Source organism: Thamnophis elegans, chromosome 14 (assembly GCF_009769535.1).
Source record: "Thamnophis elegans isolate rThaEle1 chromosome 14, rThaEle1.pri, whole genome shotgun sequence".
NCBI lineage: Eukaryota > Metazoa > Chordata > Lepidosauria > Squamata > Colubridae > Thamnophis > Thamnophis elegans.
The window spans coordinates 5,028,889-5,054,590 of NC_045554.1; the positions used below are offsets into that span (position 1 = coordinate 5,028,889).

The 25,702-nt window shown below is 42.4% G+C and overlaps 1 protein-coding gene across 11 annotated transcripts in view; it reads right to left on the bottom strand.

The window, feature by feature from the left end:
* The window catches only part of SUN1 (Sad1 and UNC84 domain containing 1), a 41,696-nt gene that overhangs the window by 12,039 nt on the left and 3,955 nt on the right, over positions 1 to 25,702 (bottom strand). For 2 of the 11 annotated variants that reach the window (XM_032230746.1, XM_032230747.1), the window contains exons 2-9: positions 14,846 to 15,037; positions 12,570 to 12,760; positions 11,093 to 11,119; positions 10,791 to 10,985; positions 9,986 to 10,108; positions 6,701 to 6,784; positions 5,195 to 5,305; positions 2,855 to 2,953 (exon numbers count right to left, since the gene is read on the bottom strand). In XM_032230746.1, coding sequence (XP_032086637.1) covers positions 2,855 to 2,953; positions 5,195 to 5,305; positions 6,701 to 6,784; positions 9,986 to 10,108; positions 10,791 to 10,985; positions 11,093 to 11,119; positions 12,570 to 12,760; positions 14,846 to 14,964 — 949 coding nt within the window. In that variant the 5' untranslated portion in view covers positions 14,965 to 15,037. The other 9 variants (XM_032230740.1, XM_032230741.1, XM_032230742.1 and 6 more) reach the window with 9 other exon arrangements.

Sequence of the window (25,702 nt, forward strand, 5' to 3'; positions counted from 1 at the left end):
TGCTAGATCAGCAGGTCAGCGGTTCAAATCTCACCGGCTCAGGGTTGACTCAGCCTTCCATCCTTCCGAGGTGGGTAAAATGAGGACCCAGATTGTTGGGGGCAATATGCTGACTCTCTGTAAACCGCTTAGAGAGGCCTGAAGGCCTATGAAGCGGTATATAAGTCTACTGCTATTGCTATTGCTTGCTTAAATAGCTTGACATAGATCTATACTAGTCTCCCTTTATTTATTTATCAGCACAAATACAACATACATACATATATACATATATACATATATACATATATACATCATATACAACATATATACATACATACATACATACATACATACATATATATATATATATATATATATATATATATATAATCTATCTATCTATCATCTATCATCTATCTATCTATCTATCTATCTATCTATCTATCTATCTATCTATCTATCTATCTATCTATCTATCTATCTATCTAAAATATACTTCCATTTATTTTGCCTACAATAACCACCCTGGGAGGCAAATTGGGCTGAGTGTGTGTGGTTGGCCCAAGGTCACCCGGCCGCCTTTTATGCCTAAGACTAGGACTCACCGTCTCCCGGTGATTGGCCCAAAGTCACCTAGTCGGCTTTCGTGCCTAAGGTGGTACTAGAACTCACAGTCTCTTGGCGATTGGCCCAGTCACTCAGCCAACTTCCATGCCTAACGCGGGACTAGAAGTCACCATTTCTCTGTGATCGGCCCAAGGTCCCTCAGCTGGTTTTCATAGCTAAGGTGGAACTAGAACTCCTGGATTCTAGTCTGATGACTTAACCACTAGATCAAACTGGCTTAAGCATAGACTGAGATGTATTAAGGGCGGGCAGATACCAGCTGGCTCTCCTAGGTCTCACTGCCATTGAGGTTCAACCAGGAGTTTCTTTGGAATACGACCCACACATTCTGCAGGCTAATGGCCTATAGTGTTGGTGGCCCACTAGGATTGATCTTTCCACCCAAGCTTCCCTGAGATACAGTTTGAAAACAACTGGCTCGGGAGGAGGAGAAAGACAGAGGAGGGTTAAAGAAAGGTTATTAGATGACAGAAGTTTCCAGAGGGAAGCAACATATTTTGTAAGTGCAACTGTAAGAAAAACAAACAAACACCAATTCATAACGCGTTGAGGTTGATTTTCTGCATTAGTGGCTCAGAACACTCCCGACACAAGACAGAAAAATCATGCAGCATGGAATTCGGTTTTAAACATTAATTTAGTCGTTTTAAATCAATAGCGCAGGTTGTTGCATTCGCAGTAGAGCCCGTCTGGCGGAAAGTCATGCTGGAAGAAGAAGTCAGATTGCCTAGGACAGAATTATTTCAATTTGCAGAATTATCCAGCCACTCTTCAAATCTCTGGCAGCGAGCATCTGCTCTCCATTTGGGAATACGGGAAGCACACAAATTGTTACAAGACACGATCCGTTGTTAAGTAGGACGAAGACAAATGCCTCCCCTTTTTGTCAGTTATAAAGCAAGGGGAAAAAAGCTGCTTAAAACAAGATGCATTTCCTACCCGCTAATCCACATGGAGGGAAATGAGAAAACCGCAGCGGTCTCCATATAGTTTTCGACAGGTTAAGTCCTCAACTTAGAACCCCAATGTCCGTTGCTTAAGTAAGGTGGTGATGAAGAGAGCCACGCTGGATTTTATGATCTTTCCCACCTCCAGAGTTAAGCATTTCACTGCAGTTGTTAAGTGAATCATATGGTTGTTAAACAAATCCAGCTTCCCCCATTGACTTTACTTATAGCAATAGCAGTAGACATATACCGCTTCATAGGCCTTCAGGCCTCTCTAAGCGGTTTACAGAGAGTCAGCATATTGCCCCCAACAATCTGGGTCCTCATTTTACCCACCTCGGAAGGATGGAAGGCTGAGTCAACCCTGAGCCGGTGAGATTTGAACCGCTGACCTGCTGATCTAGCAGTAGCCTGCAGTGCTGCATTTAACCACTGCGCCACCTTGGCTTACTTGTTGGAAGCTAGCTGGATGTGTGTGTGTGTGTGTGTGTCTGTGTGTGTGTATGTGTTCATCAGTGAATCATATGGTTGTTAAACAAATCCAGCTTCCCCCATTGACTTTACTTGTTGGAAGCTAGCTGGGTGTGTGTGTGTGTGTGTGTGTGTGTGTGTGTGACCAATGACAATCGTATGACCCCAGGATAGTGCAACTGTCATAAATATTTGTGCTGGTTGCCAAGCAATAGCACTTAGACTTGTATACCACTTTACAATTCTTTACAGCTCTTTCTAAGCTAGGGATTCAAACTGCCGACCTTTCTGATCGACAAGCTCAGCGTCTTAGCCACTGAGCCACTGCGTCCCTTTTTTTTGAGGCAGGGAGAAACACACAACTGGGTCTGTCACCTCCGGCAGCAAAGCTTGCTAGCCATCTTGCTAGGTAAGCAAGGCCAGGTAAGATGACAGCAACTAACTAAATGCACAGGTAGAACCGTGGATCGTGGCAATTGGACAGGTAAAGGAGCAGGTGGTTCTCCTTCACAGCAAGCTAAATTTATAACCAAGTCACTCTCCACAAAAGGTGCTCAATTCAAACCCTTCTGCCCACCTGAAGGGCATCTTTCTCTGCCTCTCCCTCCACCTTCTCCCAACCAGGTGTGTCCTGACAGCATCCAATGGGGAAGGCTTTGCTGTCGAGATAGGAAATGCACCGTTTGAAGCTGCGCCAAAGCCGCTGAGCTCAAGTTAATTGGCGGTTCGTATCTCCCTGCGAGACGCCGCAATCGAAAAGGTAGTAGGCTATTTCCATGCAAAAAGCTTGCGTGCGCATCCAACCCACACACGCACACAGGAGTAACCTGGGGCCACAACAGCCAGCCAAAGGAGAGACAAAATCTTCCGGGTCACAAGCCATCCTGCCGTTCTCGTTCTTTGCAACATGTGGAGGAAGAAGTAACCTGGTATACGACACAGATGGGTGTGAAGGGAGACAACAGAAAGGGGATTTCATTCAAAGCCATCCCTCGGCGCTTCTGCACGCCAAATTAAACCCGCATTTAGAAACCAAAAAACCCTAGCATCTGCGCGCTAAGGTTATTAACAGCCGATTTGACAGGATCACTGTCTCTCGTTTGAATGAAGTTATGCCTCCTATCTCTTAAAAAAAAAAATACAAGGCAGGTTTTGAGAGACCACCCCCCCCCGCCAAAAAAAAAAAGTTATTGGTACAAATTCTAAATTCTTTTCAATGGTGAGAAGTCCCGTCACCCCTTAGAATTCGACACTTAAATGTAAGGATGTAATAATAACCATTTTTAAAAAATATGTATCGAGATAGGTGGCAGCACCCAGCTGTTTTGCTTGATTTAACAACAACAGAAAAGAAAAATAAACCAACGTCGGACTTTGATTTCCATCTAGAAAAACCCAGGGATCGAAGACCACCAGCAGATCCCGGGTGTGTTTTTTATCTGATAGAAGTTAAAATATTTCTAGCTCAAAATCTTATTTTTAGTCCTTGGTGCTCTCTGAGTTGATGGTTTTCTTGCGGGCATTTCATTAGGTAACTTCCATCAGGGCACTGATGCTGTTACTTAGTTCGGTAAGGAAATGCCTGCAAGAAAACCATCCAAGCTCAGAGAGCACCAAGTATGCCCCACATGCCATTGTCTTGTTTCACTACACTAGATTAAGCTGGGTTTCCCCAAAAGCTAAATTCCTTTGTCCTTCCTCTCTGCTTTTTGCTAGGATTCCTTTCAGCGTTACTTTATTTTTAATCCTCTAATGCATTATTTTATTTTTAATCCTCTAATGCATTACTTTATTTTTAATCCTCCGCTGAACCACAGGGTTTGGCTTTCTTAGTGGTTGTGCAACATATGTAGAATAAGAATGACCTTGCTTCAACAATAAATATGTGTCTGTGTGTACACACACACACACACACCTAAATCTACAGCTAGAGTTGGCAGGCAGCTTCTGGAGAAGGACACGATTCTCGGGGGACGCTTTAATCTAATCTATGCAAGGAAGCTCTGTTGTTTACTTTTATTATTTGTATTTTGTTTTTTATGTTCCCCTTTTTTCCCCCTTGAATTGTTCGCCGCCCTGAGTCCTCCCGGAGAAGGGCGGCATACAAATAATAAAATTCTATTCTATTCTATTCTAAGTTTAGCAATGCAGGGATTCGGATGATGGTGAAAATCCAAAGGTTGCAGAGGGAAGTCCTTCTGACCTCAAACTTTATTAAAAGGCACGGGATAACGGGAGCAGCATTGCACATCATCAGATGCATGAAGTGCACATCATCAGATGCATGAATCTAAGGCTCTCTATGGAGATCCTTCAAACACCCAGGTCGGGGTTGTCCCAAAGATGCTTTTCTTCCGAAAAAAGCAACTGAACTTTTCTAACTGGCTCGAACTGAAGAAGTGAAAAGTTAACAAAACAAAACAGAACAGAGAAGTCCAATTGCCTTTTTTGGGGGGAAAAAACGCCTTTGGGATGACCTGGAGTTCTTGCTCCATGCATCTAATAAGCAGCACCTGCAGCCTGTGACTTTTAATGAATTGTATTAGTTGGAAAAGATGCCAGTCTTGGGGTAGGTACAGATTAAGAGAGTTGGAAGGGAACTTGTAGGTCATCTAGTCCCGCCCATGCAGGAGACCCTACGCCATTTCTGACAGATGGCAATCCAGTCTCTTCTTGAAAGCCTCCAGGGATGAAGCTCCCACAACCTCCGAAGGCGACTTCTGCTCCATCGGTTGATTGCTCTCAGGGTCAGAAAATTTCTCCTCATTTCCAGGTTGAATCTCTCCTTGATCAGTTTCCATCCATTATTCGGGTGCTTTGAACCCTCCCCGCCTTTGGTGCCACCTCTCATACATTGGAACACTGCTATCATGTCTCCCCTGGTTCTAGACTAGCCATGCCCAGTTCCTGAAAACCAGCCATGCCCAGTTCGAGTGTTTTAGCCTCCAGTCCCCTAATCATCCTGGTTGCTCTTCTCTGCACTCTTTCTAGAGTCTCAACATCTTTTTTTTTTATAGTGTGGTGACCAAAACTGGATGCAGAATTCTAGATTGGGGTATTTGGCTATGGTAGATTAAGGGGGGCTCTCCTCCCGCAACATTTATGAGGGCCAAGAGGTGAAAAAAAGGAAAGAAAACGATAAAAAAAACCAAGCGGTGCAAATCAACCTGGGTAAGAAAAGATGTGCCACATGCTTCTTGCTATCCTTTTGGACCGTGAGGATTGCAAGTGGGCTGCTGTGTATGTTTCAAGGTGTTTCTTCCCCTTACAGTCATCACCTGCAGGTTGGGGGGGGTGAGAGGAACGAATACAGAGCACATTCATCAATCAACTGCGCAATGCAATATGGCTAGACCAACTTTCAGTACAGAAAACGACTGCGGAAGGGAGGGGGGCAATAAATTTGATAAATAAACCAATGAAATTACTTTCCAGACAGTCCTTGAATCTTAATGGTGTGTGTGTGTGTGTGTGTGTGTGAGAGAGAGAGAGAGAGAGAGAGAGAGTGTGTGTGTGAGAGAGAGCGAGAGAGAGAGTGAGCATGGCCACTGCTGAGACAGTGCCACACACTGCTTGCCAATTGAAGACAATTGATAACCCCTTCCAACACACACACACAGTTGCCAATGCAGGAGGAAACAAAAGGGTGCCAAATAGGGTGAAGTGCTCAATTTGAGGTGCCCATCCAAGTTCTGGAAATGGGGGTTAGGAACTTTGCAGGTCTGAATCTGGGGATCACCAATGGAGTGGAGGACAAGCAAGCAGGAGCCCAGGATTTTTCTGACCCATGTAGACATATCACAAATTCTGCTTCTGGGTCAATGACAAGCTCCATGCTTCAGGCTGGCAATCTTGGCTTTAGGTGTGTTCTGACTGAGGCTTCCCAAGAGCACGAAGCAAACTCCTTGTTCTGACAAAAACCTCTTTTATTGATTTGCTGTGAATTTCTCTCATTCACATCCAGCAGTCTTTCGAGGGAGGATTTACAGTCACAGACCTTATCAGGCTTGGAGAGCTGCCAGGCCGATCTCTGCAGAACTTGGCAAGGAGTCTCGGAGAGTCCCGAACCAATGAAGCGAACTAATGGTCTCCTGCAAACTCCACTCCCCTTTCACTCCTCTTTTATTTCCTCTGGGAGGGGCCATTCATCGTCCACCTGTGCCTTACTCCCAAGTTGATCTGTTCTTTAGCTGTTCTCTTTGTCTGGCAACTCTGCGTGTGCGCACACTGGAAACGGGCTCCAGCTGTTTGTCTGCCCCACTGATGTCTGATTCTTAAGGCAGCTGATAACTGGCATATGGCCCTGGCCACCTCTCTGTCTCCGACACAGAGCCCTTATCACAGCCTTCCCCAGACTCCAGGACTGGCCATGTTCCTCCCCAACCTCCTCACCGTCCAAATCTTCTGCCAGCTCTGCTGTGGGCCACAACAAGGTGCCCTTTAAAATTAAATCTCATAGATGGCTGCATGTCTATAAAAAAACCCTTGCTTTTCTGAGTTGTGCACGAGACAAACCAATCAAATAATGGAAACTCCCTGAAAGTACAACATGCTGCTGAATCACAACCAGCATGCAAAGTTTTTCAAGCTTCTACAAGACCGATGGAACACGGATGCAACATCTGGAATTCTAACCAGGGCTTATTTCTTAAACAATGGGAAGCTGTACTTACACATGGATTCTCCGTTCATACCCAAGTGGCTTTTATCCCTGAGAAATTCTTTTACATTCATGCTTCCACAGTAATTTGAGTGAGCTGCAACAGAGAGAGAGAGAAAAAAAAAACAACAACAACCTGAGTCTAACATTGTATTGTGTGCTAGAGGAACAAAGAGAAATAATAGCCTTGAGGTGAACGCAGTATGTTTTTTTAGAAGTGTTTCTTTTAACGTTCAGAAGCAAAGAACAAAGCAGCAGGAAAAGCAACATTGTCCATCAGCGTCAGAGGTGGGTTCCTGCCAGTTCGCACCTATTCGGTAGAACCGGTTCGTCAAATCTACCGAACCGGTTAGAAGAGGTTCCACCAGTGGACCCGGAAAGCAGGCCACACCTACAGAAGAGGTTCCAGAATTTTTTGAAACCCACCACTGGTCCTTGGATATGATTATTCTACACTATCATGCTCCTATTTATAAAACTCAGTGCCTCTGTGAAAGGTAAGGATGACTACTACGTTTGTGGTGCAATCAGAACATTGCGTGTGTTGAAGTTGTTTTAACGCAAACCAAAGATGCCTTTTAAAAAACAAGTTTACATCATATTCTTATGCAAGCCAGTGCTGCGTGGGAAGTCATTTAAGGTGGTTCTGACAAGTGTCGTCGGTATCTTCATATCCGGGCACATGGGTGGCAAGCCACTCCCATCCGGTCACATGGGCGGCAAGCCACTCCCACAAAGGAGGCTACACCCACAGAGTAGGTTCAAACAATTTTTGAAACCCGCCACTAATCAAAGCGATTTGCCGCCCAATACCTGAGTGAGGAAGGTGTTAAATTAGGTCTCAGATGGTCAACAGTAAGCAACCTAATACTATGTTAGGTCATGACTGAAACAAAGAACAGAGGGAATTTGTCCTCAAAGAAACAGTTCCTAGAACTAAGTAAGCAGGAAAAAACGGTGAAAGAAATTTGAATATTCACTGTGGTATAAACAGAGCTTGTGTTTGATACAGTCATTGGAATTCTTTCATAAAGGCTTCACGTTCTTGCGATAATAAATCTACTTGTTCGAGCCTTCATGTTTATTGAAAATATATTCTTGCAGCATTTTGCCTTCTCAGCCAACAGAATCCTGACAAGAGAAATAGGATAACACAATCCTTTTATTGGAAATGGGGGGAAAGTCCTATTAGGTGGGCATATTTGCACATCTAGATTATTATCTAGATTGTACTTGCATAAGCACCTGCTGGTTGAATGAGGGAGGCGCTTTATGGGACAGCTGGATGGAGTGGCCTCTTTTAAAAAGATGCATTTTCCCCCAAAGAGACAAGTCCATTTTATACAGGTAAAAGTAAAGTTTCCCTCGCACATATGTGCTAGTCATTCCAGACTCTAGGGGGTGGTGCTCATCTCTGTTTCAAAGCCGAAGAGCCAGCGCTGTCTGAAGACGTCTCCGTGGTCATGTGGCTGGCATGACTAAATGACGAAGGCGCACGGAACGCTGTTCCCTTTCCACTAAAGGTGGTGCCTATTTTTCTACTTGCATTTTTTACGTGTTTTCAAACTGCTAGGTTGGCAGAAGCTGGGACAAGTCACAGGAGCTCACTCTGTTAGGTGGCACTAGGGATTTGAATCACCGAACTGTCAATCTTTCTGATCAACAAGCTCAGCATCTTAGCCACTGAGCCACCACGTCCCTGTTTTATATAGGGCCCCTATATGTCAAAAAAAAAAAAAAAAGAGAGTATTATTTTAATAGGCTCCTGGTTCCTGCAGGCAACTGATACTGGAAAAGGAATTACATTCATCTTGAATGGAACGAGTGATTGAGAACAAGGCAAAACGAGACTTAAAAGAGCCTTTTCAAGCACTTGGCCCAATCACACAGAATTCACAAAATGACCAGGCTATTTCTTCTGATATTCTTCACTGCAAATCAGCAGCTGGTAAAAAAAAAACCTAATTTCAAAATGTTCATGGTCATTAAAGACATAACGCTTTGGATTTCTGCCAAATGAGGCGTCGTGTAAGAGAGTGCTACGCTTGCTTCAAGAGTTGCAGGGTATTCCAATCTAAGGCCGCCGAAAAGACGCAATATTCAAAGCCACACATATCCATTCTAGGGATGTGTGCCAAATTTAATAGATGCGTTTTAAAAAATGTAACGGACAAGCAAGTCAGGGATGGCTAAAGTAATAGCAATACCACTTAGACCGGTATACTGCTTCACAGTGCTTTACTGCCCTCTCTAAGCGGTTTACAAAGTCAGCCTCTCGCCCCTAATAATCTGGGTCCTCATTTTTCCCACCTCGGAGGGATGGAAGGCTGAGTCAACCTTGAGCCTGATGAGATTTGAACACCTGGCTGTGGGGACAGCCAGCCTGCAATACTTCACTTTAACCACTGTGCCAAGAAAGAAAGGAAGGAAGGAAGAAGGAAGAAAGGATAGCAACAGCACTTAGACATATATTGCTTTACAGCCCTCTCTAAGTGGTTTACAGAGTCAGCCTCTCTTGCCCCCAAAAATTTGGGTCCTCATTTTACGACCTCGGAAGGACGGAAGGCTGAGTCAACATTGAGCCAGTCAGGATTGAATTCTTGGCAGTGGGCAGAGATAGCCTGCACTACTGCATTTTAATCACTGTGCACCATGGATGGAAGGAAGGAAGGAAGGAAGGAAGGAATAGTCCTTAGACTTATATACTGCTTCACAGTGCTTTTACTGCCCTCTCTAAATGGTTTGCAAAGTCAGCCTCTTGCCCCCAACCGTCTGGGTCCTCATTTTACCAACCTTGGAACGATGGAAGGCTGAGTCAACCTTGAGCCTGGTGAGATTTGAACCGCTGAATTGCAGATAGCAGCCGGCTGACGTAGCCTGCAGCACTGCACACTCTAACCACTGCGCCACCTCGGCTCTAAAGTAAGCGTATACATTACAACCACCCGGTACCAAACACCAAAGAAAGAAAACCCAGGATTTAAAGGCAAAGAGAACAGAGTTAAGGAGTTACGCGACCAAGTTCCATAACCAAGATTCCCCTTTTCGTTTCAAACCATGACATCCACCATGCCGCTGCAAGAAAGAAATTGAGAAAAGGAGGATCCAACGCCTGCGTGCTGCGTGTTGTTTACTTCCCGAGAAAAAGGAGGCAAAGGAGTGCAAAAAAAAAAGAAGCCAGCATCAAAGACACCCTGAAGTCGTAGGTGCACGTCTGAAAAGACCCCGTGGAACCGTTTCCTTGGAGGTGCGCAAGGCGGGTGGAGGGAGCTTAAGAAAAGCTTAAAACTGAAAGTACCTTTACAGTCATAGCCCAGTTTGAGCAAGATCATCTGAAACAGCTGCACTATGAGGGATGTGAAAGATGTTGAGGCGTGCTTGGCTGCTCGCAGGACCTTGCTGCGGTAGTAAAGGAGACCCCCTATTGAAAAAGCATCGGGACACAGGATTATTTCCCTCTCTTTTTCTAGTGACTGAGGGGGGGGGGGGGGGAAGCAGAGGCAGCAAGCGTGGGATGCCGAAAATGAGATGCCAAATATCGCGAGCCTGCACCCCGCCAAGAAGCAACCCTGTTTTTCAGAGCTCAATCGTAGGAAAACGAAGTGGGGAAAGGAAGGAGAAACAAACAAGATGTTTGCGGTTTATTTGTAGCTCTTCTTTCCTTAATGGCGTGTCGAGGAATAATTCTGAAACTGAGCAAATTTGACTCTTCCACGGAGTTTGAAAGACTTAGCAGAAATTATCTTGCCAAGTTGAGTTTAAATTGAGGGGGTCTTTCCTGCTTTCTGAGCTCGGCTGTTTTCTCGCAGAAGTTTCATTACCCAAACTAGATAACAACATCAATGCTATAAGGTCAAACCCCACTCTCTTCTAGCACTGATGACGCCACCAAGCTGGGTAATGAAATGTCTTCTAGCACTCATGATGTAATGAAACGTCTGCAAGGAAACAACCAAGCTCAGAGAGCACCAACTTCTCATTTCAAGCCTGAGCCAGAATTATTCTCCTCTATTGAGTTTAAATCCACGTGACTTTATTACTCTGTCAATACTTTATTTACGCAGCAGCAGCAGCAGCAGCAGCGCGAGAGAAGGAATGCTTACTGGATTTGTATTTTTGGCTTCTATCCCTAGAATAAACTCTTGAGGTTGGCATGGAGGAGGATGAGTAGGCTGTAAGAGCTTCCTTCCGTTCGGAAAGCATGCTGCAATCATTGCAGGTGTATCCGTTGCTGAGTTCAGTCTGGTTCTCCATTGTTGCGATATCGCCATTGGCCTGGATGGAAGTCGTATCCCCACCTGTTGAATGGGCCAAAAAAATAATAATATAGAAAATCGTCTATCGAATCAAATCTACTGGAGTGGCAAGAAAAGCCATTGAAGTGAAAACATACAAGCCGAATTACCTTTGAGGTCCCCATCGTCATCGAGACCTAAGAAGAGATAATATTTTGAGTCCAAGGAGATCAGCAAGCTAACAATTTCTGCTATTTCTAAAAAAACGCAAATGAGAAGCAGAGGGGAAGAATTTCATACATTCAAGGCAACAGCAGGGTGATTTTAAGACCACACCCAAGGTAGCCATCATGTTATCTAACAAGTTATATTTCCTGATGGAAAAGCAGCACAAATTTGTTTATTTTAAAGTGTGACTGCTTCTGGGAGTCAATATAATGAAAGACACATGTTTTTGTTACCTTTTCTTGCTGTAACAATAAGCCACAGTAGCAGGCTTGTTAGGTGACATCAAAACAAACTTTAATCTATGCTACTAAAGATAAAAAAGATTCCCTTATCTCAGTCTCTAACTAAGGGAATCCTACACCTAAGCTAGTGGCATATTAAAGCATTCCCCCCTTCCCCCTCCTTGGATGATTCAGGAACAATTTCCTAGAGAACCTGCAGACTGGTAATTCACTCCACTCCTGTACTTCTTACACTGGAGGAAGTGGGCACTGAGCTAAAGGGTGGGGGGGCAAACTTTGAGTTAGAATGTTTTCAGAGTCATGTGGCTGCCCTATGCAACGATGGCCTGATCCTGGGAAAAAGATTATTTGTGTAGTATAGCCTTTATTTTCATTGTACATCATGTATACAACAAAATTGGTTTTATTGTCATTTTTTATCATCTTTACTGTCAAAGATGAGTTTGCTTTAGGGAGCTGCAGGCAGGGCTACCATCTACACCCTTATGCATCCCAAAGTACAGGATAATTTACAAGTGCTGTTATCAGCCTTACTAGATAGATAATGTAGGAAGTAGGAAGTATGACCAGATAAGATAATTCTACTTTATTGTAAAACAACATTCACAGAATCTTACAGGTCTGAAAATCTAATTCTCCCAGTCTCTTTTACAGCCCAAGAAATTAGGTAAAGGTTTCCCTCGCACATATGTGCTAGTTGTTCCTGACTCTAGGGGGCAGTGTTCATCTCTGTTTCAAAGCCCAGGAGCCAGGGATGTCCAAGGACATCTCCGTGGTCATGTGGCTGGCATGATTAAACGCCAAAGGTGCCTGGAATGATGTTACCTTCCCACCAAAGGTGGACCCTATTTTTCTACTTGCATTTTTATGTGCTTTCGAACTGCTAGGTTGGCAGAAGCAGGGACAAGTAACGGGAGCTCACTCCATTACGTGGCGCTAGGGATTCGAACCGCCAAACTGCCGACCTTTCTGATCGACAAGCTCAGTGTCTTACCCACTGAGTCACTGCATCCCTTTAGGGGCAGGTCAATTTTGAGTCTCTTGCTCTATTCACCCATTATGCAGCTGTGGGCTATGTTCTCTCTTATCTTTCCCCTATCTTTGCTCCATCTCCCAAGGTCTTTCACACATACACATTATAGCTGTACAGCCTTTCATGTTAAGAGTCTGCACCTACCCCAGAAATGGTCAACAGCCGTCTGTTCCTTTATTGAAGACTCATCCAGCAAGGTTGAGATGTAAGACCCATCAGTTGTGCGGCTGCTGAAACTACTGTGGCTAAAAGCAGCAGAGCCCGGCATTTTTCTCCTTGAAGTGGTTCTTACTGAACTGGACTGTGTCACTGTAGTTTTATGCTTTCTGGTCATCCTTAACGGAAAAAGAAAGAATAAGAGGCAAAGAGGCAAAACCCTAGAGGGTTAAAATGCAGGAAAATATAAAAAAACATTTACGAGTGCAGGAAAACTGAAAGAGGCAACATAGCACGCCCAATATAGTGTCGGTGTTACTATGGCTGTTTCAGGAGAAGAAACCAGAAATTGGCATTTCCTTCCCGCTCTTCATCTTTTTAAGAGTCTCAGAGGTGTTTGGCTACTGGAATAAATTGGAAATATAAAGCAGAGTTTGGATTCTGCATTTTAGTGTCATATTATGGGAGGAATCCTGGCTCAATCAAACATAACGGGAACCAATTACGGTCCGCTGTCCAAACATCGAATCATGACCATATACCATTGTCATACAGGAAGTGAGCATCTTCACAGAAGCCATCCAAGATCGAAGTACTTGTTGAAATAATGCCAGAAAATGTTGGGAGTTCCAGTTGTGAGCGTCCTGAATTTTAAACATGGAAGTCAGGCTCACTAAAAATCAGGTAGAAGCGAAGTCACTTCTAAATCAACAGTGTCCGACCTTGGCAACTTGCTAAGCAAGAGCGTTGTTAAGTGAGCTTCACCACATTTTATTCAATCCATGACATCTCCTGGTGAATGACGTCAAGTTGGCTATGCCCACCCAGTCACATGACCAACAAGCCACGCCTACCATCACATGACACACAAGCCACCCCCATAGAACTGGCAGTAAAAAAAATTTGAAACCCAGCCCTGCCCCAAGCCATTGATAAAATCATGATTTAGTACAGTATGGTATTAAAACCTAAATACAAAAAAAAAGACCATTTAAGACTTGTGGATTTTAACTCCCAGAATTATCTGTTCTAAATCAAGGGATAGCATCTGAGATTAAGCCTTTCCAGTCCCAGGACTTCAATGTGTGTACTAAGTTCATGTGTAAACCTTGCCGCATTTTAATGCCAAAACCACAGCGAGATGTTTTATCGCGCTTTCCCAGAAGCTCGAAGTGCCGCGCGGAAACCACAAAACTCGGTGCATTAAACTACCTAACATTCGATGGGACAGGACCAAGGAATGGATAACATAAGAATGGTCGGTTACGAATAATGTCGGTGAAATACAAAAAAGAAATCCAATATTTAATACTACATATACTTACAGCGGCAAGGATTGCCTTTGCCCAGAAACGGAAAAACAAACTGTGACCTGTCAAAAGCGCGGAGGACAAAATCGCGCTCGACGAAAGTGCGCATGTGACGTCATCACAGCGCGACGAAAAAAATTAAAAATTGAAATAAAATTAAAATTAAAGCAAGCCGATTCACATAAAGGTAAGGGTTAGGTTTAGGGTTAGGGTTAGGTTAAGGTTAGGTTTAGAGCGTTAGGGTTAGGTTAAGGCTAGGTTTAGAGCGTTAGCGTTAGGTTTAGCGTTAGGTTAAGGGTTAGCGTTAGGTTTAGCGTTACGTTAACGGTTAGGTTTAGGGTTAGATTTAGGGTTAGGTTTAGGGTTAGGTTTAGGGTTAGGCTTGGGGGGGTTAGGGTAAGGTTTTAGCTTTATTTTTACATTTTTCGATCACAGCGCGATGTTTTTGTCGCGCTGTGATGACGTCAAATGCGCGCTTTCGTCGAGCGCGATTTTGTCCTCCACGATTTTGTGGTGGAACCAAAACAAACTAACCCCAAATGAAGATGAAATAATAAGAAAGATTATGGACTGTGCCGAAATGGATAAACTAACGAAAGAAATACAGAGAAAGGAAGAATCAGAATTCTGCCAGATATGGGATAAATGGTATAGGTGGATGGAGGAAAGAAACAAAAATCAATGAAAGAATATAACAACACTCAAAAATAATAGTTATGAGTAAAATAAGAGGGTTAAGAATGGTGAAATCCAAATGAAATACGATAGAAGGGGAAATAATATAATGTGAGCGATATCGATTGATGATTGCTAAGATAAAAAGCAGGAAGTTCCTGTTCGCACTGTATTGTATAAATGTGGTGTATGTCTAATTTTTGTGTGTGTGTATTTTACATGTTTGTTAATAAAAATCTTAAAGAAAAAAGAATGGTCGGTAGCAAACGAAAGGCTTACTGGGGTGACTGATCTGCAAACATCTTTTTCCCAGCGTAGCTGCTGCCGCTTCCGAAGAGACCCTCGTCTTTAGCGCCCCCATATCCCGCTGTAGACAAACGTAAGCTGCGCCTCGACATTCTTGGCGAATCGAAGACGGGGTCCAACTTGTGCGTGGTCTCAAACTCTAAGGCAGTCAACGAGTAACTTGAGCTGCAAGAAAACACAAGGCATGTTTTGGAGTTGCCCGTTGCGCAGGACTGCAACTTGCATCTCAGGATATATATATATATTTGCGTGGTTCTCTAGTATCTAGCATCCATGGCAGCTGATACAGCTTTTCCTGCGTGTTAACTTCCCAAAACAGACCCTAGGTACATGTATTTATTTATTTGACATTAGCTGCTGCGATATGGAAGCTGCGTAAAATCACTGAAGAAATGGGAAGTGGCAAGTGCTGATCACTATCCGAAGGAAGTTTAATTTTAAAGTTTTTGCGGTTCATCATTCCTGGAAGCTTATTCTGGCCATTGCCTTGGTTTACCTTAAACCAGTGGTAATCAACCTGGTCCCTACCGCCCACTAAAGGGAGTTCCAGCTTTCTTGGTGGGCGGTAGGGGTTTGCTGTAACTCTGCTTCATAAATTTTATAAAGAAAAGTTGCTTCCCTACTTCATAAATCACCATTACTGTGGAACCAGTGTGAAAGTAAATGAATAAAGAAGCCACAAGCAAACGAACAAGTAAATAAAGTACGTGCGATTCTTAGCTAGGATGTTAGGCATTGTATTGTTACAACTATTATACTATATTATTTATCAAATTGTGGAGTACAGTTAAAAACTATAAAGCCATTAAAAAAAACCAACTTCCAACGTGTCTTTCTGGCAACTGAGCGATTCTTATGACCTTGAATTTAGCTTTCAGATGGTTCATAAAGTGTAGATTGCAATTTTTTTTTTAAATTGTTACAAATGGTTCCCAAATGGTATGATTTTTAATCTGTAACTCCTTGATTTATGCAGCTGCTCTGCAGGGACGGTTAACTGTTTTATTTTCCACTTGGTTTTATATAATGCCCACTCTCTGGTTGTCTGTGCATGCCTTCCTCCTGGCATGTACAACCCAAACAATGTTATTTGGGTGTGGTTGCAAAATTCTTGATTTATGGTGACTAATAAGAGTCTGAGTCACGTTGTTAATCATCGCTTCTGCTGCCATAGAATGTAAAAATACACATAAACACAAATCCTCAATTGCTTTTATTAGGTTCTCTGGAAGGCACACCGAAAGTGCCTTGCGACTGACTTTGGGGGGGGGGGGTTCATGCCTGGGTTTCAAACGTGCCACAGAAGCCACAAGACACAGAACACAACACAAGGGTGTTTAGAGTTCAGCTTTCTCACCTGAGGGCATAAGTATAGCCAGTGTTCTCTGGCAGGCACTGGGGAGGGTTATACGTGTGAAGCCGTGAATAATCCATGGTGGCTAGTTCAAATCATGCTGCAAAGAGGGCGAAAACCCAACGCTATAACAGTTCGAAAGAGACAGAGAGAAAAATAATAATAATAATAAAAAGCTCTTGATTCCTCCGGCCTCGTTCGTGGAATATATGGGTATTTGGGGAAAGTGAAAGGAGAAAAAAAAATAACAATCCACACATGCACACATGGCACTATCTGAAAGAGCGTGCCTGTTTTATATGACTGCCAATGTTAGATATTCCTTATCAACACTTACAGGAATGTCAACATCCTTCCTTTTCTTTCTTGTTTCTCCCTCCCTCCCTTTTTCTTCTTTCCTTCTCTTTCTTTCTCTTTCCTTCCTTCCTTCCTTCCTCTTTCTTTTCCTTTTCATTTTGTTTCTTTCCCTCCCTCCTTCCACACTAATGATGTCCCTTCCCTACCCACCCTATTATATAGAATAATAACAAGTCATGCACGCTACAATCCCTGGCTATATTTTGCATTTACAATTACTAGGCAGCGGTGCTCGGAAATTCCTCAAGTTGACACTGCTTGCTAAAGTAGATATTATTTTCCCATTTATCCAAGCATAACATTACTGAGATTTTATTTTTCACATCAAGAACAGTACCAATCGAGGGTTGTGTCAAAAGAAAGCAATGTTGTTGTTTTTTGAAAGGCCAAGTTGTTTTCTTTACAAATTTGTTCAGTGCCCGGCTCAGCTTTCAGTTTTAAGAGAGTTTTAAATCCCATCTGGCCAGATCCGGATTTTTTTTTCCACTCGTCCTCTGGAAAGGCATGGAAGATCTCACCGGAGAAAGACCAAAACACTGCCGAAAGTGTATGGATCATAAATCTGTATTTTAGAAAGTTGTTTCAACTTAGGATTTTAATGGCCTGAACTATGGAAGCTACCTTTCAAAGCATTTTCTGTCTGATTGGCACTTGTGAAAACTCTTCAAGGCAGCATCACGTCCTGGATGAAATCGAATTGCCTTTTATGGTTTCAGCATTGATGTAACACGGAATATCAGCTCTCATTTTATCAATTATTGTAGCTATCAAATATCATTTATGGTGCAGCTTGAAAACCTAGGGCAAAATGTTACAGACAAGCCAGCTTTGACCTGCAAAATCTGCAAAGAGCTAAAGCAGCCCAGACCCAATTGTTTTTGTTTTTTAAGTTGTGTATTTGCTCTGGAAAATCTGCTCCTCTTAGTTTTGGGGAGAAAGATATCTTCAAGGTTTGCAGAGGGGGGAAAAAAACCCCCGTTTTAAATGATACCAGGAACCCAACTGAATTGTGTTTTTCTGCTGCTTTGGGTTTGTTTTATGTATATACGCTGCTATTTTAATTGCTTACGGCATAGGAAATGTCAATGGTCATCAGAGGACAGTACAGATCCCAATTGGGAATTCTCATTGTGTGAATTAAAACAACAACCAACTTTGGAGGGACGCGGGAGAGAAAAGATCTACGCATTCCAAAGATTTGCACTTAAAACAAACCGTACCTCAATTAAAATGTGAAGCATTACTAAACAGATATATTAAAATGTTACGATGGAAACATGCTGGCGTTTTGAAGGACAGTTTTATCTTCCATAAATTTGTCAGGCATCCTTTAAAAAGAAAAGGAAATACTGATTTAATTTTGAGCTGTAAGAATGCAGCTCCTGAGTCTTTTACCTTTCTGTTCTATTAGATAAATGCATGTTTAGCCCTGAGAGAAGTCTGAGTAATTCAGGGGTTCTTAAAGTGTGGGTCCTGACTTTGAGAGGAGTCGTGGGCATTTTAGAAAGGGCTCACAAGATTTTTGTTAAAGCTGATCAGATTTGCCCAGGAGAATGGGGAATACTGTCAGGATTCGCTCCCAAAGTTAGTTTTGAGAGAAGGATAAATGTACAAAACTAGTCAACTAGCCACTAATTGCTAATGCCCAAATCACCATCAACCACATCGGTTTCCTTAGTTTTAGTCATGGAGCAGTTACACAAACTTGCTGGTCGTTTTAAGGTGGCTGCAGTATAACAAAGTTGGAAGTCCCTTGGCTTGATTTGGGCTTAGCATCAAATCTAGATTTTTGGCTTGGCAAGTAACAACCCATTATGGTATAGCCAATAAATAATGGTGAAATAAATGGAATGTGTAATGTGTAAATGGACCCAATAAAGAGAAATGCAAATGAGGCTACATGCAAAGAAAAAATTGGGAACTTAAAAAGGAAGACTAAAGGTAAAGATTCCCCCCGCACACATGTGCTATTCGTTCCCGACTCTAGGGGGCGGTGCTCATCCCCATTTCAAAGCCGAAGAGCCAGCGCTGTCCGAAGACGTCTCCATGGTCAGGTGGCTGGCATGACTCAATGCCGAAGGCACACGGAGCGCTGTTACCTTCCCACCAAAGGTGGTTCTTATTTTTCCACTTGCATTTTTACAGGCTTTCGAACTGCTAGGTTGGCAGAAGAAAAGGGAAGACTAACAATTGTGCAAATAATTACAAGCCCCAAGAATAGAATAACACCTCTCCCACTTTTTGCACTGTAGCTAGGGAAAAAATAATTTTAAGGGGAGCATCCACACCTAGAAAAAAACATTAAAGCGAAAGGAAAGCCAATGTTCATCTCCAATATGAAAGCAAGACTAGATACTTGAATAATGTGAAAGATCTCAGTGATGCTTTCACCAACACGCCAAGCAGGCGGCAAAACCCATGATTAAGAAAACAACATCACTCCCTGTTGTTCTAATTCGGTCTCAGAAACGGAGGTGTTCACTGGAGAAGAATGCATTTCTGGTGCAGGCATCACAGTGGGGAAAAGATGCCCTTCTTACCATCTGTCCTAAAACTGGTGAAACAGTAGAGCTAATAGCTTCTTTCAAACTCTGCTTGAAACGCAATCCAGGTCCATTTCCACGCAACTACAATTTAAACAATGAGAAAACACAGCTTTCCAAAAGTGATTGGAGTGGAACAAAGAGCCTTTCAAGAGGCTGTGAGTTTGATCCTAGGTAGAGAGGCAGATATTTCCCTCTCTGGCCACAATGAGAATATATCTGCACAGAACTCCGCATTGGCGACAGGAAGGGCATCCGGCCAGTAAAATACTCTGCTAGCTCCATTCAGATGCCCAGACTCCAGCCTGCAAGTGATTATGGGATCGTTAAAAGATGATGATGATGATGATGTGAATCTGTCCAAACGACAAAGCTCATATCATTTCCAAAACTAGGGGCAGATTTTGGAGCTCAAACAACAAGTCAAACATAGTTTAAATTTTGTTTCAAATTCATCAGGTCAGCAACTTGGAGAACCTGTTTCTAAATGTACACTGGCCAGGAATTCTACAGTAAAATTATAATAACCTGCATGGCTGTAATATATTACACCTTATCCTAAACTGGATCTTCTTCACAGAAATAAACTTCCTAGAAGTTCTGGAGGGCCCAGTAAGTCATAGTGGATAGGGAAGGCTGAGAGATGGAATTCCAAGGGATTTGGAGATGGCCACGTTGTGATAGGCTGTTCCTAAGCAAATATGTATGGTAAGTATTCTAATACTTCAACTACAAGGATGATTTCAGCATCATAACTAGAAAGCTATGTAAAACACTTTCCTGCCCAATTGGATTATTTCTTTGGGGTTCTTCAATACTTGGAGGAAGTATACAATTGTTTTGACATGCAAAAAGCAATGATCTTGCAAAACAGCAAATCTACAATTAGCAAATTATGTTTTTAAAGATGCACCATAGACATAATAAGAGAGGCTTCCTGCAATTGGGCTTCAAACGGTTCTCCAAATTAAGGCAGCAATTAGAAACAAACTTCCGTATCTGCTGGGTCTTCCCCTCCCTTCCCTTGGTCACATCAACACCAGCTTAGGTTCCGCCTGGACCTGTGTAACTAACCACTGTTACTACCAAGGTTATTCCGAGTTGAGGGTTTTGAAGTCATCATCACTCCTGGTTTCAAATCAAAGGAAAGGGACCAACAGTAACTGGTTTGTTCGAGGAGAGACCTTCAAAACCACAGGGGTTAAGGGAAGTCACGGGGAATGGGTCATATGTTCCGAGAAGGCCAATATTGACTTTCACAAAACCGGAAAATGATATCCTCAACAAGTGAGCCAGGAATATTAGAAACAATTGTAATATCTGTTGTTTTTTTTGCTATGGTTCCCTTGAGCCTAAACATAGCTGAGAGACACGGTTACTTAGCAAACAACATGGCATCAACAAATCTAATTTGGAATTGGCTGCACGACAGCCGCTCTCTTCTTCTTCTTCTAGGAAGCCCACATATGAAATATTAGGCTATGAAGGAATGATTTTTTTTAATTGGCAGAAGCACAACCTGTAGATATGTCCTACAGGAACGGAGCCCATAGCTGTTATTTGCATGCAAGCTGTTTGACTATTCAAATTGTTTTCTTACTGTAAGAAATTGGGAAGCTTCCAAGAATCCAAAACAAAAATGTATTTCATTCTCTCTCCCCCCCCCCCAAACCTGGCCGTTGAACGGTATACAGAGGTGTTACTGGCAATCCCCATCAGCTGAAGCGTTCACCTTTTGGGGTAAATATTGACTTCCATTGGAGCAGCGACTGAGTTATGGAAGTCAGAGATGTGGGAAGTTATGGAAGAAAGGAGGGGGACCAGCAATAGCACTTAGACTTATATACTGCTTTACAGTGCTTTACAACTCTCTCTAATTGGTTTACAGAGTCAGCATGTTGCCCCCAACAATCTGGGTCCTCATTTTACCCACCTCGGAAGGATGGGTCAACCTTGAGCCTGGTGACATTTGAACTGCCGAACTGCAGGCAGCTGGCAGTCAGCAGAAGTAGCCTGTAGTACTGCATTCTAACCACTGCACCACACTGGCTCATTGACGACAGGGACAATCATACTATTACATGGACTATCCCAAGTTGACTCTCCAACTTGGGATAGTCAAGGAGAACATATTTGCTGGATTACAGTTTCTTTCATCTCTGGCTGTTGGGGTGTTCACTGCGAGATTGAGTTCATCCTGGTTACAAATAAAAAGATTGGTCCAGATCACAACCACGTCATGTGGAAAAGAAAGGATTCCTCAAAATTTGCATGGATTGAACTGATTAATTGTTCTCACACTTAGGAAATTCCTTCCCTAGTTCGAGGTTGGCCCTCTCTTTGATAAGTTTCCACCAGTTACCTTCTTGTCCTGGCTGAGGAACTCTGGGAGTTGAAGTCCACAGGTCTTAAAGTTGCCAAGGTTGAAGACCACTGCTTTGGACAATAAGTTGCTTCCCTTTTGGTCACAGGCCATCAAGCTCACGTTTGCTCAAATCTTCAAGGGAGAAATGCCCCAAGGACCAACGTTTGATAGAGCTCACTCTGGCAAAGAATATCAATTTCTTTTCTGGATAATATGCAGGTAATGCAGTAGGTCAGCTTTGGGGGACTAAATGACGCTTTTCAAACCAGAATGGTTGGTTCACACATGGCCCTAGGCTCAATAAGCCAACTTTAAAAAAAAAAAGGGGGGGGGAGTTTTATATGATTTTTTTTTCTACTCCTAGTTTTACTCTCTAGGTCTGTGTTATTGGGGGGAAAAGTGATCAAAAGCACAAGTGGAATTTGTGAATGCCGTCTTTAAAATATATCCAAGTGGTGCAAAGCTGTCAACAAAGCTCATGGGCTTCATTTCAGAGCTCTTACACATCTGTTAAGTTCAGAACCATGGACATCCTTTTTCCTTTTGTGTTTCACTGCAGGGGCTGGGGTAAAACCCGTGAAACAACACAGTTGTATGCATTACCACAATGCTGAACTAAAAAAAACAAACTGCTTTCCTTGCACTGCACGGCTAACATCTGTTTTATGGGAATACCTAATACTGCACATCAGGGCTTCTCAACTTAATTATTGTGACCCTGCTTGCTGCAGTAATACAGAAGAGAAGAAAAAGCAATGAAGCGCAATTCCACTTGGAAAGTGAAGGAAATAACAACTTACTGCACTGAACAAAGTTTAGAGTGCACCACTGGTTTTAAAATTTAGGTATTCTCAGAAAAACTGTGGCTGTTTTCAAAGTGTGGTATGTCAAGCATGCATCCCACGGCAATCCTCAAGTGTAAGCAAATTGTGCTGCACATTAAAACCGAGTTGATCCAAGCAGTAACAAGCAGCCTGCAATTTTGAACCTGGCTGCTATTTTAAGGGTGTACCTGACAACCTAATTAATTTCTGAATTCTATTTATTTATTCAACCCATTTATTTAGCCTCGACAACTGACTTCCCCAGGCAGATGCCTCCATTGCTCTTACAATACAAGGGATATCTAACATTTCGCAGTCTGTTCCACACATTGCTGTGTGAAATGTTACTAATTGGCAACAGGCTGAACAACAAGAGTTGAACGCAAGGCAGAACAATCAGTTGAAAGCATGAACACAACCATCCCAAATAAATAAATAAATAAATAAATAAATAAATAAATAAATAAAATAAAATCACACGTGAATGGACTCAAATCTAGCACATAGCAAGCTCGATCTGCATTATTCCCAGGAGTGACTATCCAATGACAAAACACCTTCCAACACATAAAATATCTTTTAATATATATATATATATATATATATATATACATACATACATATAAATTCCAAACTTAAGAGCTGCAATTCTGCTCACGATGCTAAGCAACAGCACCTGGCTCTTATAAACAACTCTGAATAACTGATACACACGATAGATAAAAGACTTTCTGAGATAGGATGCCTGCAAGCCAGTGTGATTGACACAATTGTCAATTGTTTTATGCATCAAACTAGGTTGGTTTTCTTTTTTAAAAAAGCACCCTTCTCACCATGCCTGGCTAACCCGAGCAAGCAAATTAAATCCTTGCTTTGACAGGGCTAAAAAGAAGTTGCTGGAGGAGAGATCAGTTCTGCCCAGCCAGCGGTAAACTGCAGCAGGGATCCACTGTTCAAACCTGAAACTTTTCCAAATCCACCATGGTTCCACTCTTGTAGAAGGCACCGGGGGGATGCCTCAGTGTGGCATCCTTTTCTAAAGCAGGATTTGCCAAAGAGAAGAAGTTTGAGAGTTGACAGCAGGCTCAAGACTCCTGTATTCCACCCTGCGGAATCCCAAAATGGCTTCCCAGCTTCAACAAAGCCTGAAGGATCAAATCTAATTTAATCCAGCCTCTTGAACTCCTCCCTGTCAGTCACAGCCAGGCTTCGAAATGATTGGCTCGAGCGAGGTGGGCCAGCCTACTGCATTTAACTCCTTCACTCCCTTCCAGCAATGCAAAGTTTAGAAATTGTTGGCTAAAGCTGTATTTACAGCTATAGAGGTTTCCTTAGGGCTTTAGTTCAGTTTTAAATAGCTTTCTTAAAATAACAACAACAACAACAACAACAACAATCCTACACGGCTGTGGATGAAACATGTAACAGTGATCCCATTGTCATTGGGGCACTTGGTACTATGTGCAAGAATTTTACAAAACATATAAAGAAATTCCTGCCATAAACACCAACTGCAAAAAACTGCGGTTCTCGGAACATCTTATATTTTAAGAAGATACTTGGTTGATACCTAGGACGCTGGTAGCAACCTGTATCAATCATTAGCACCAGTAAATGATATTTGTGATGCATTTTAAAATGTTCAGTTGACTGAGTTTCATGTTTAATAAAATAGATAATAATAACAACAACAATAATAATAATAATGTAGTAATAATGTGTTAAACTTCTATGCCACCTGACTCTCATCGACTCTGGGCAGCTCCGAACCAGCAAAGAAATTGCACTAAAATCAATTACAAAATTAATACAATCAAATTGATGTGGAGAACTTCTAAAAAAATAATGTTGTGTCGCAGATCCGATCAACCCTTCTTGCATTTATTATTGATTTAGTCCAGTTACAAAATCCAGTGATCGCAATGGATTTGGAAAAAAAGGGGAAAAATTAGTGAGGGGAAGGATTATATCAGAACCGTTGCTGCTTTTTATAAAATGGGTGAATTTCCCATTTTGGAGTCGTGTGAAATGCAATTCCAATACACCTTATATGGCAGCGCACGACGATCCACAAGGATTCCACTGCTAAAATACAGAATCAAATGCGGGTATGAGGAAAGGGCTTATCCAAATAAATTCCCCAGACATTGTCATCCATGCAAAGCACCACAAATTCTCCATTTTTCATCCATGCAAATTGCCATTTTAGTGTCAGGAACACTTCCTGCCCATGCCAATGTGCATTTTGGAACCATTCCTTTCTCTAACTCTTTTCCTCATTGAAACCACAGGAGCTGGCACTGTATAAAATGCCACTGCTAAATTTTAGCATTTAAATATGGATAGGGCCTACGTGCTTCACACACCGAAGCCCCTGAAATCAGCCAAGGTGCGGTGCTTCATTCCAAGCCACCTTGTGGTTTGTACAGAGTGGTCTATATCTTACTGTGGCAATGGAAAAAAACCCCCAGCTTTCTGGAGCACACCTCTCACTTCTGCTGCCACCTGTTGCTCACCTGGTGATGTTTCTCACCTAGGACCAAAGAAGCGCCACTCTGCGGCCTCTCTTGCTTTTCCTGACCTCTTAAAACTTTTAGGATTCTGAAAACCTTTTAGAAAAAGGAGCTATTAATGCTGCAGAAATCACCATGTGTCTCCTGACACAGATGCCCAGCCTTGGCAAATTGCCTTTTATTCACTAAATTATGCCAGCAGCGAACAGCAAGATGCCAAGCCAAGTTTGTAGCACCAATGCTATCAGAGGCCTTGTTTCATTTGAAAATTCCCTGAGTCCAGATAAATAGAATGCTGTTTTTCTTTACCAGCTGTCTTGCCCCCAGCTTGCTCTGGAGCAAAGACACACACAATTAGTGGAGGTACAGATAAGCATTGGTGGTTGTTTTTTTTTTTATTGGCGTGGGCATTTATCTGCCAAGGAAACAGGAGGCACCAGCTGTTGCTATTCAGATCAACACACTAGTAAAATTGTGTGAGCCTGGAACAACTTTGCAAGACTAACAACCCCACATTCTCATGTGAGGGGGAGCATAAGGATAAAATATCTCTCCTGGTTTGTTTATCAAATTTAGATGCTACCCATCTCAAGTGAATCTGGGTGGTTTATAGATACAAAGGATAAAACCAAAGGAGGTGGGGAAATAGAATTTAACAGATTTAAAACACAGCCAAGGATAAAATAAGAACAGAGTTAACAAAAAGTTACAAAGTTAAAGACCCTTTTCATGAGTTTCTGCTTCTTTGTTACATCGCAAGGAAGAATAAGAGAGCACAGCTATATGGCTACAAAAGATCATTAATTTATTTTTCTTAGAAAACTTCCTTTTAACTGACGTTGTAAATCTCTTATTTCTTGCCTTTCATATCATG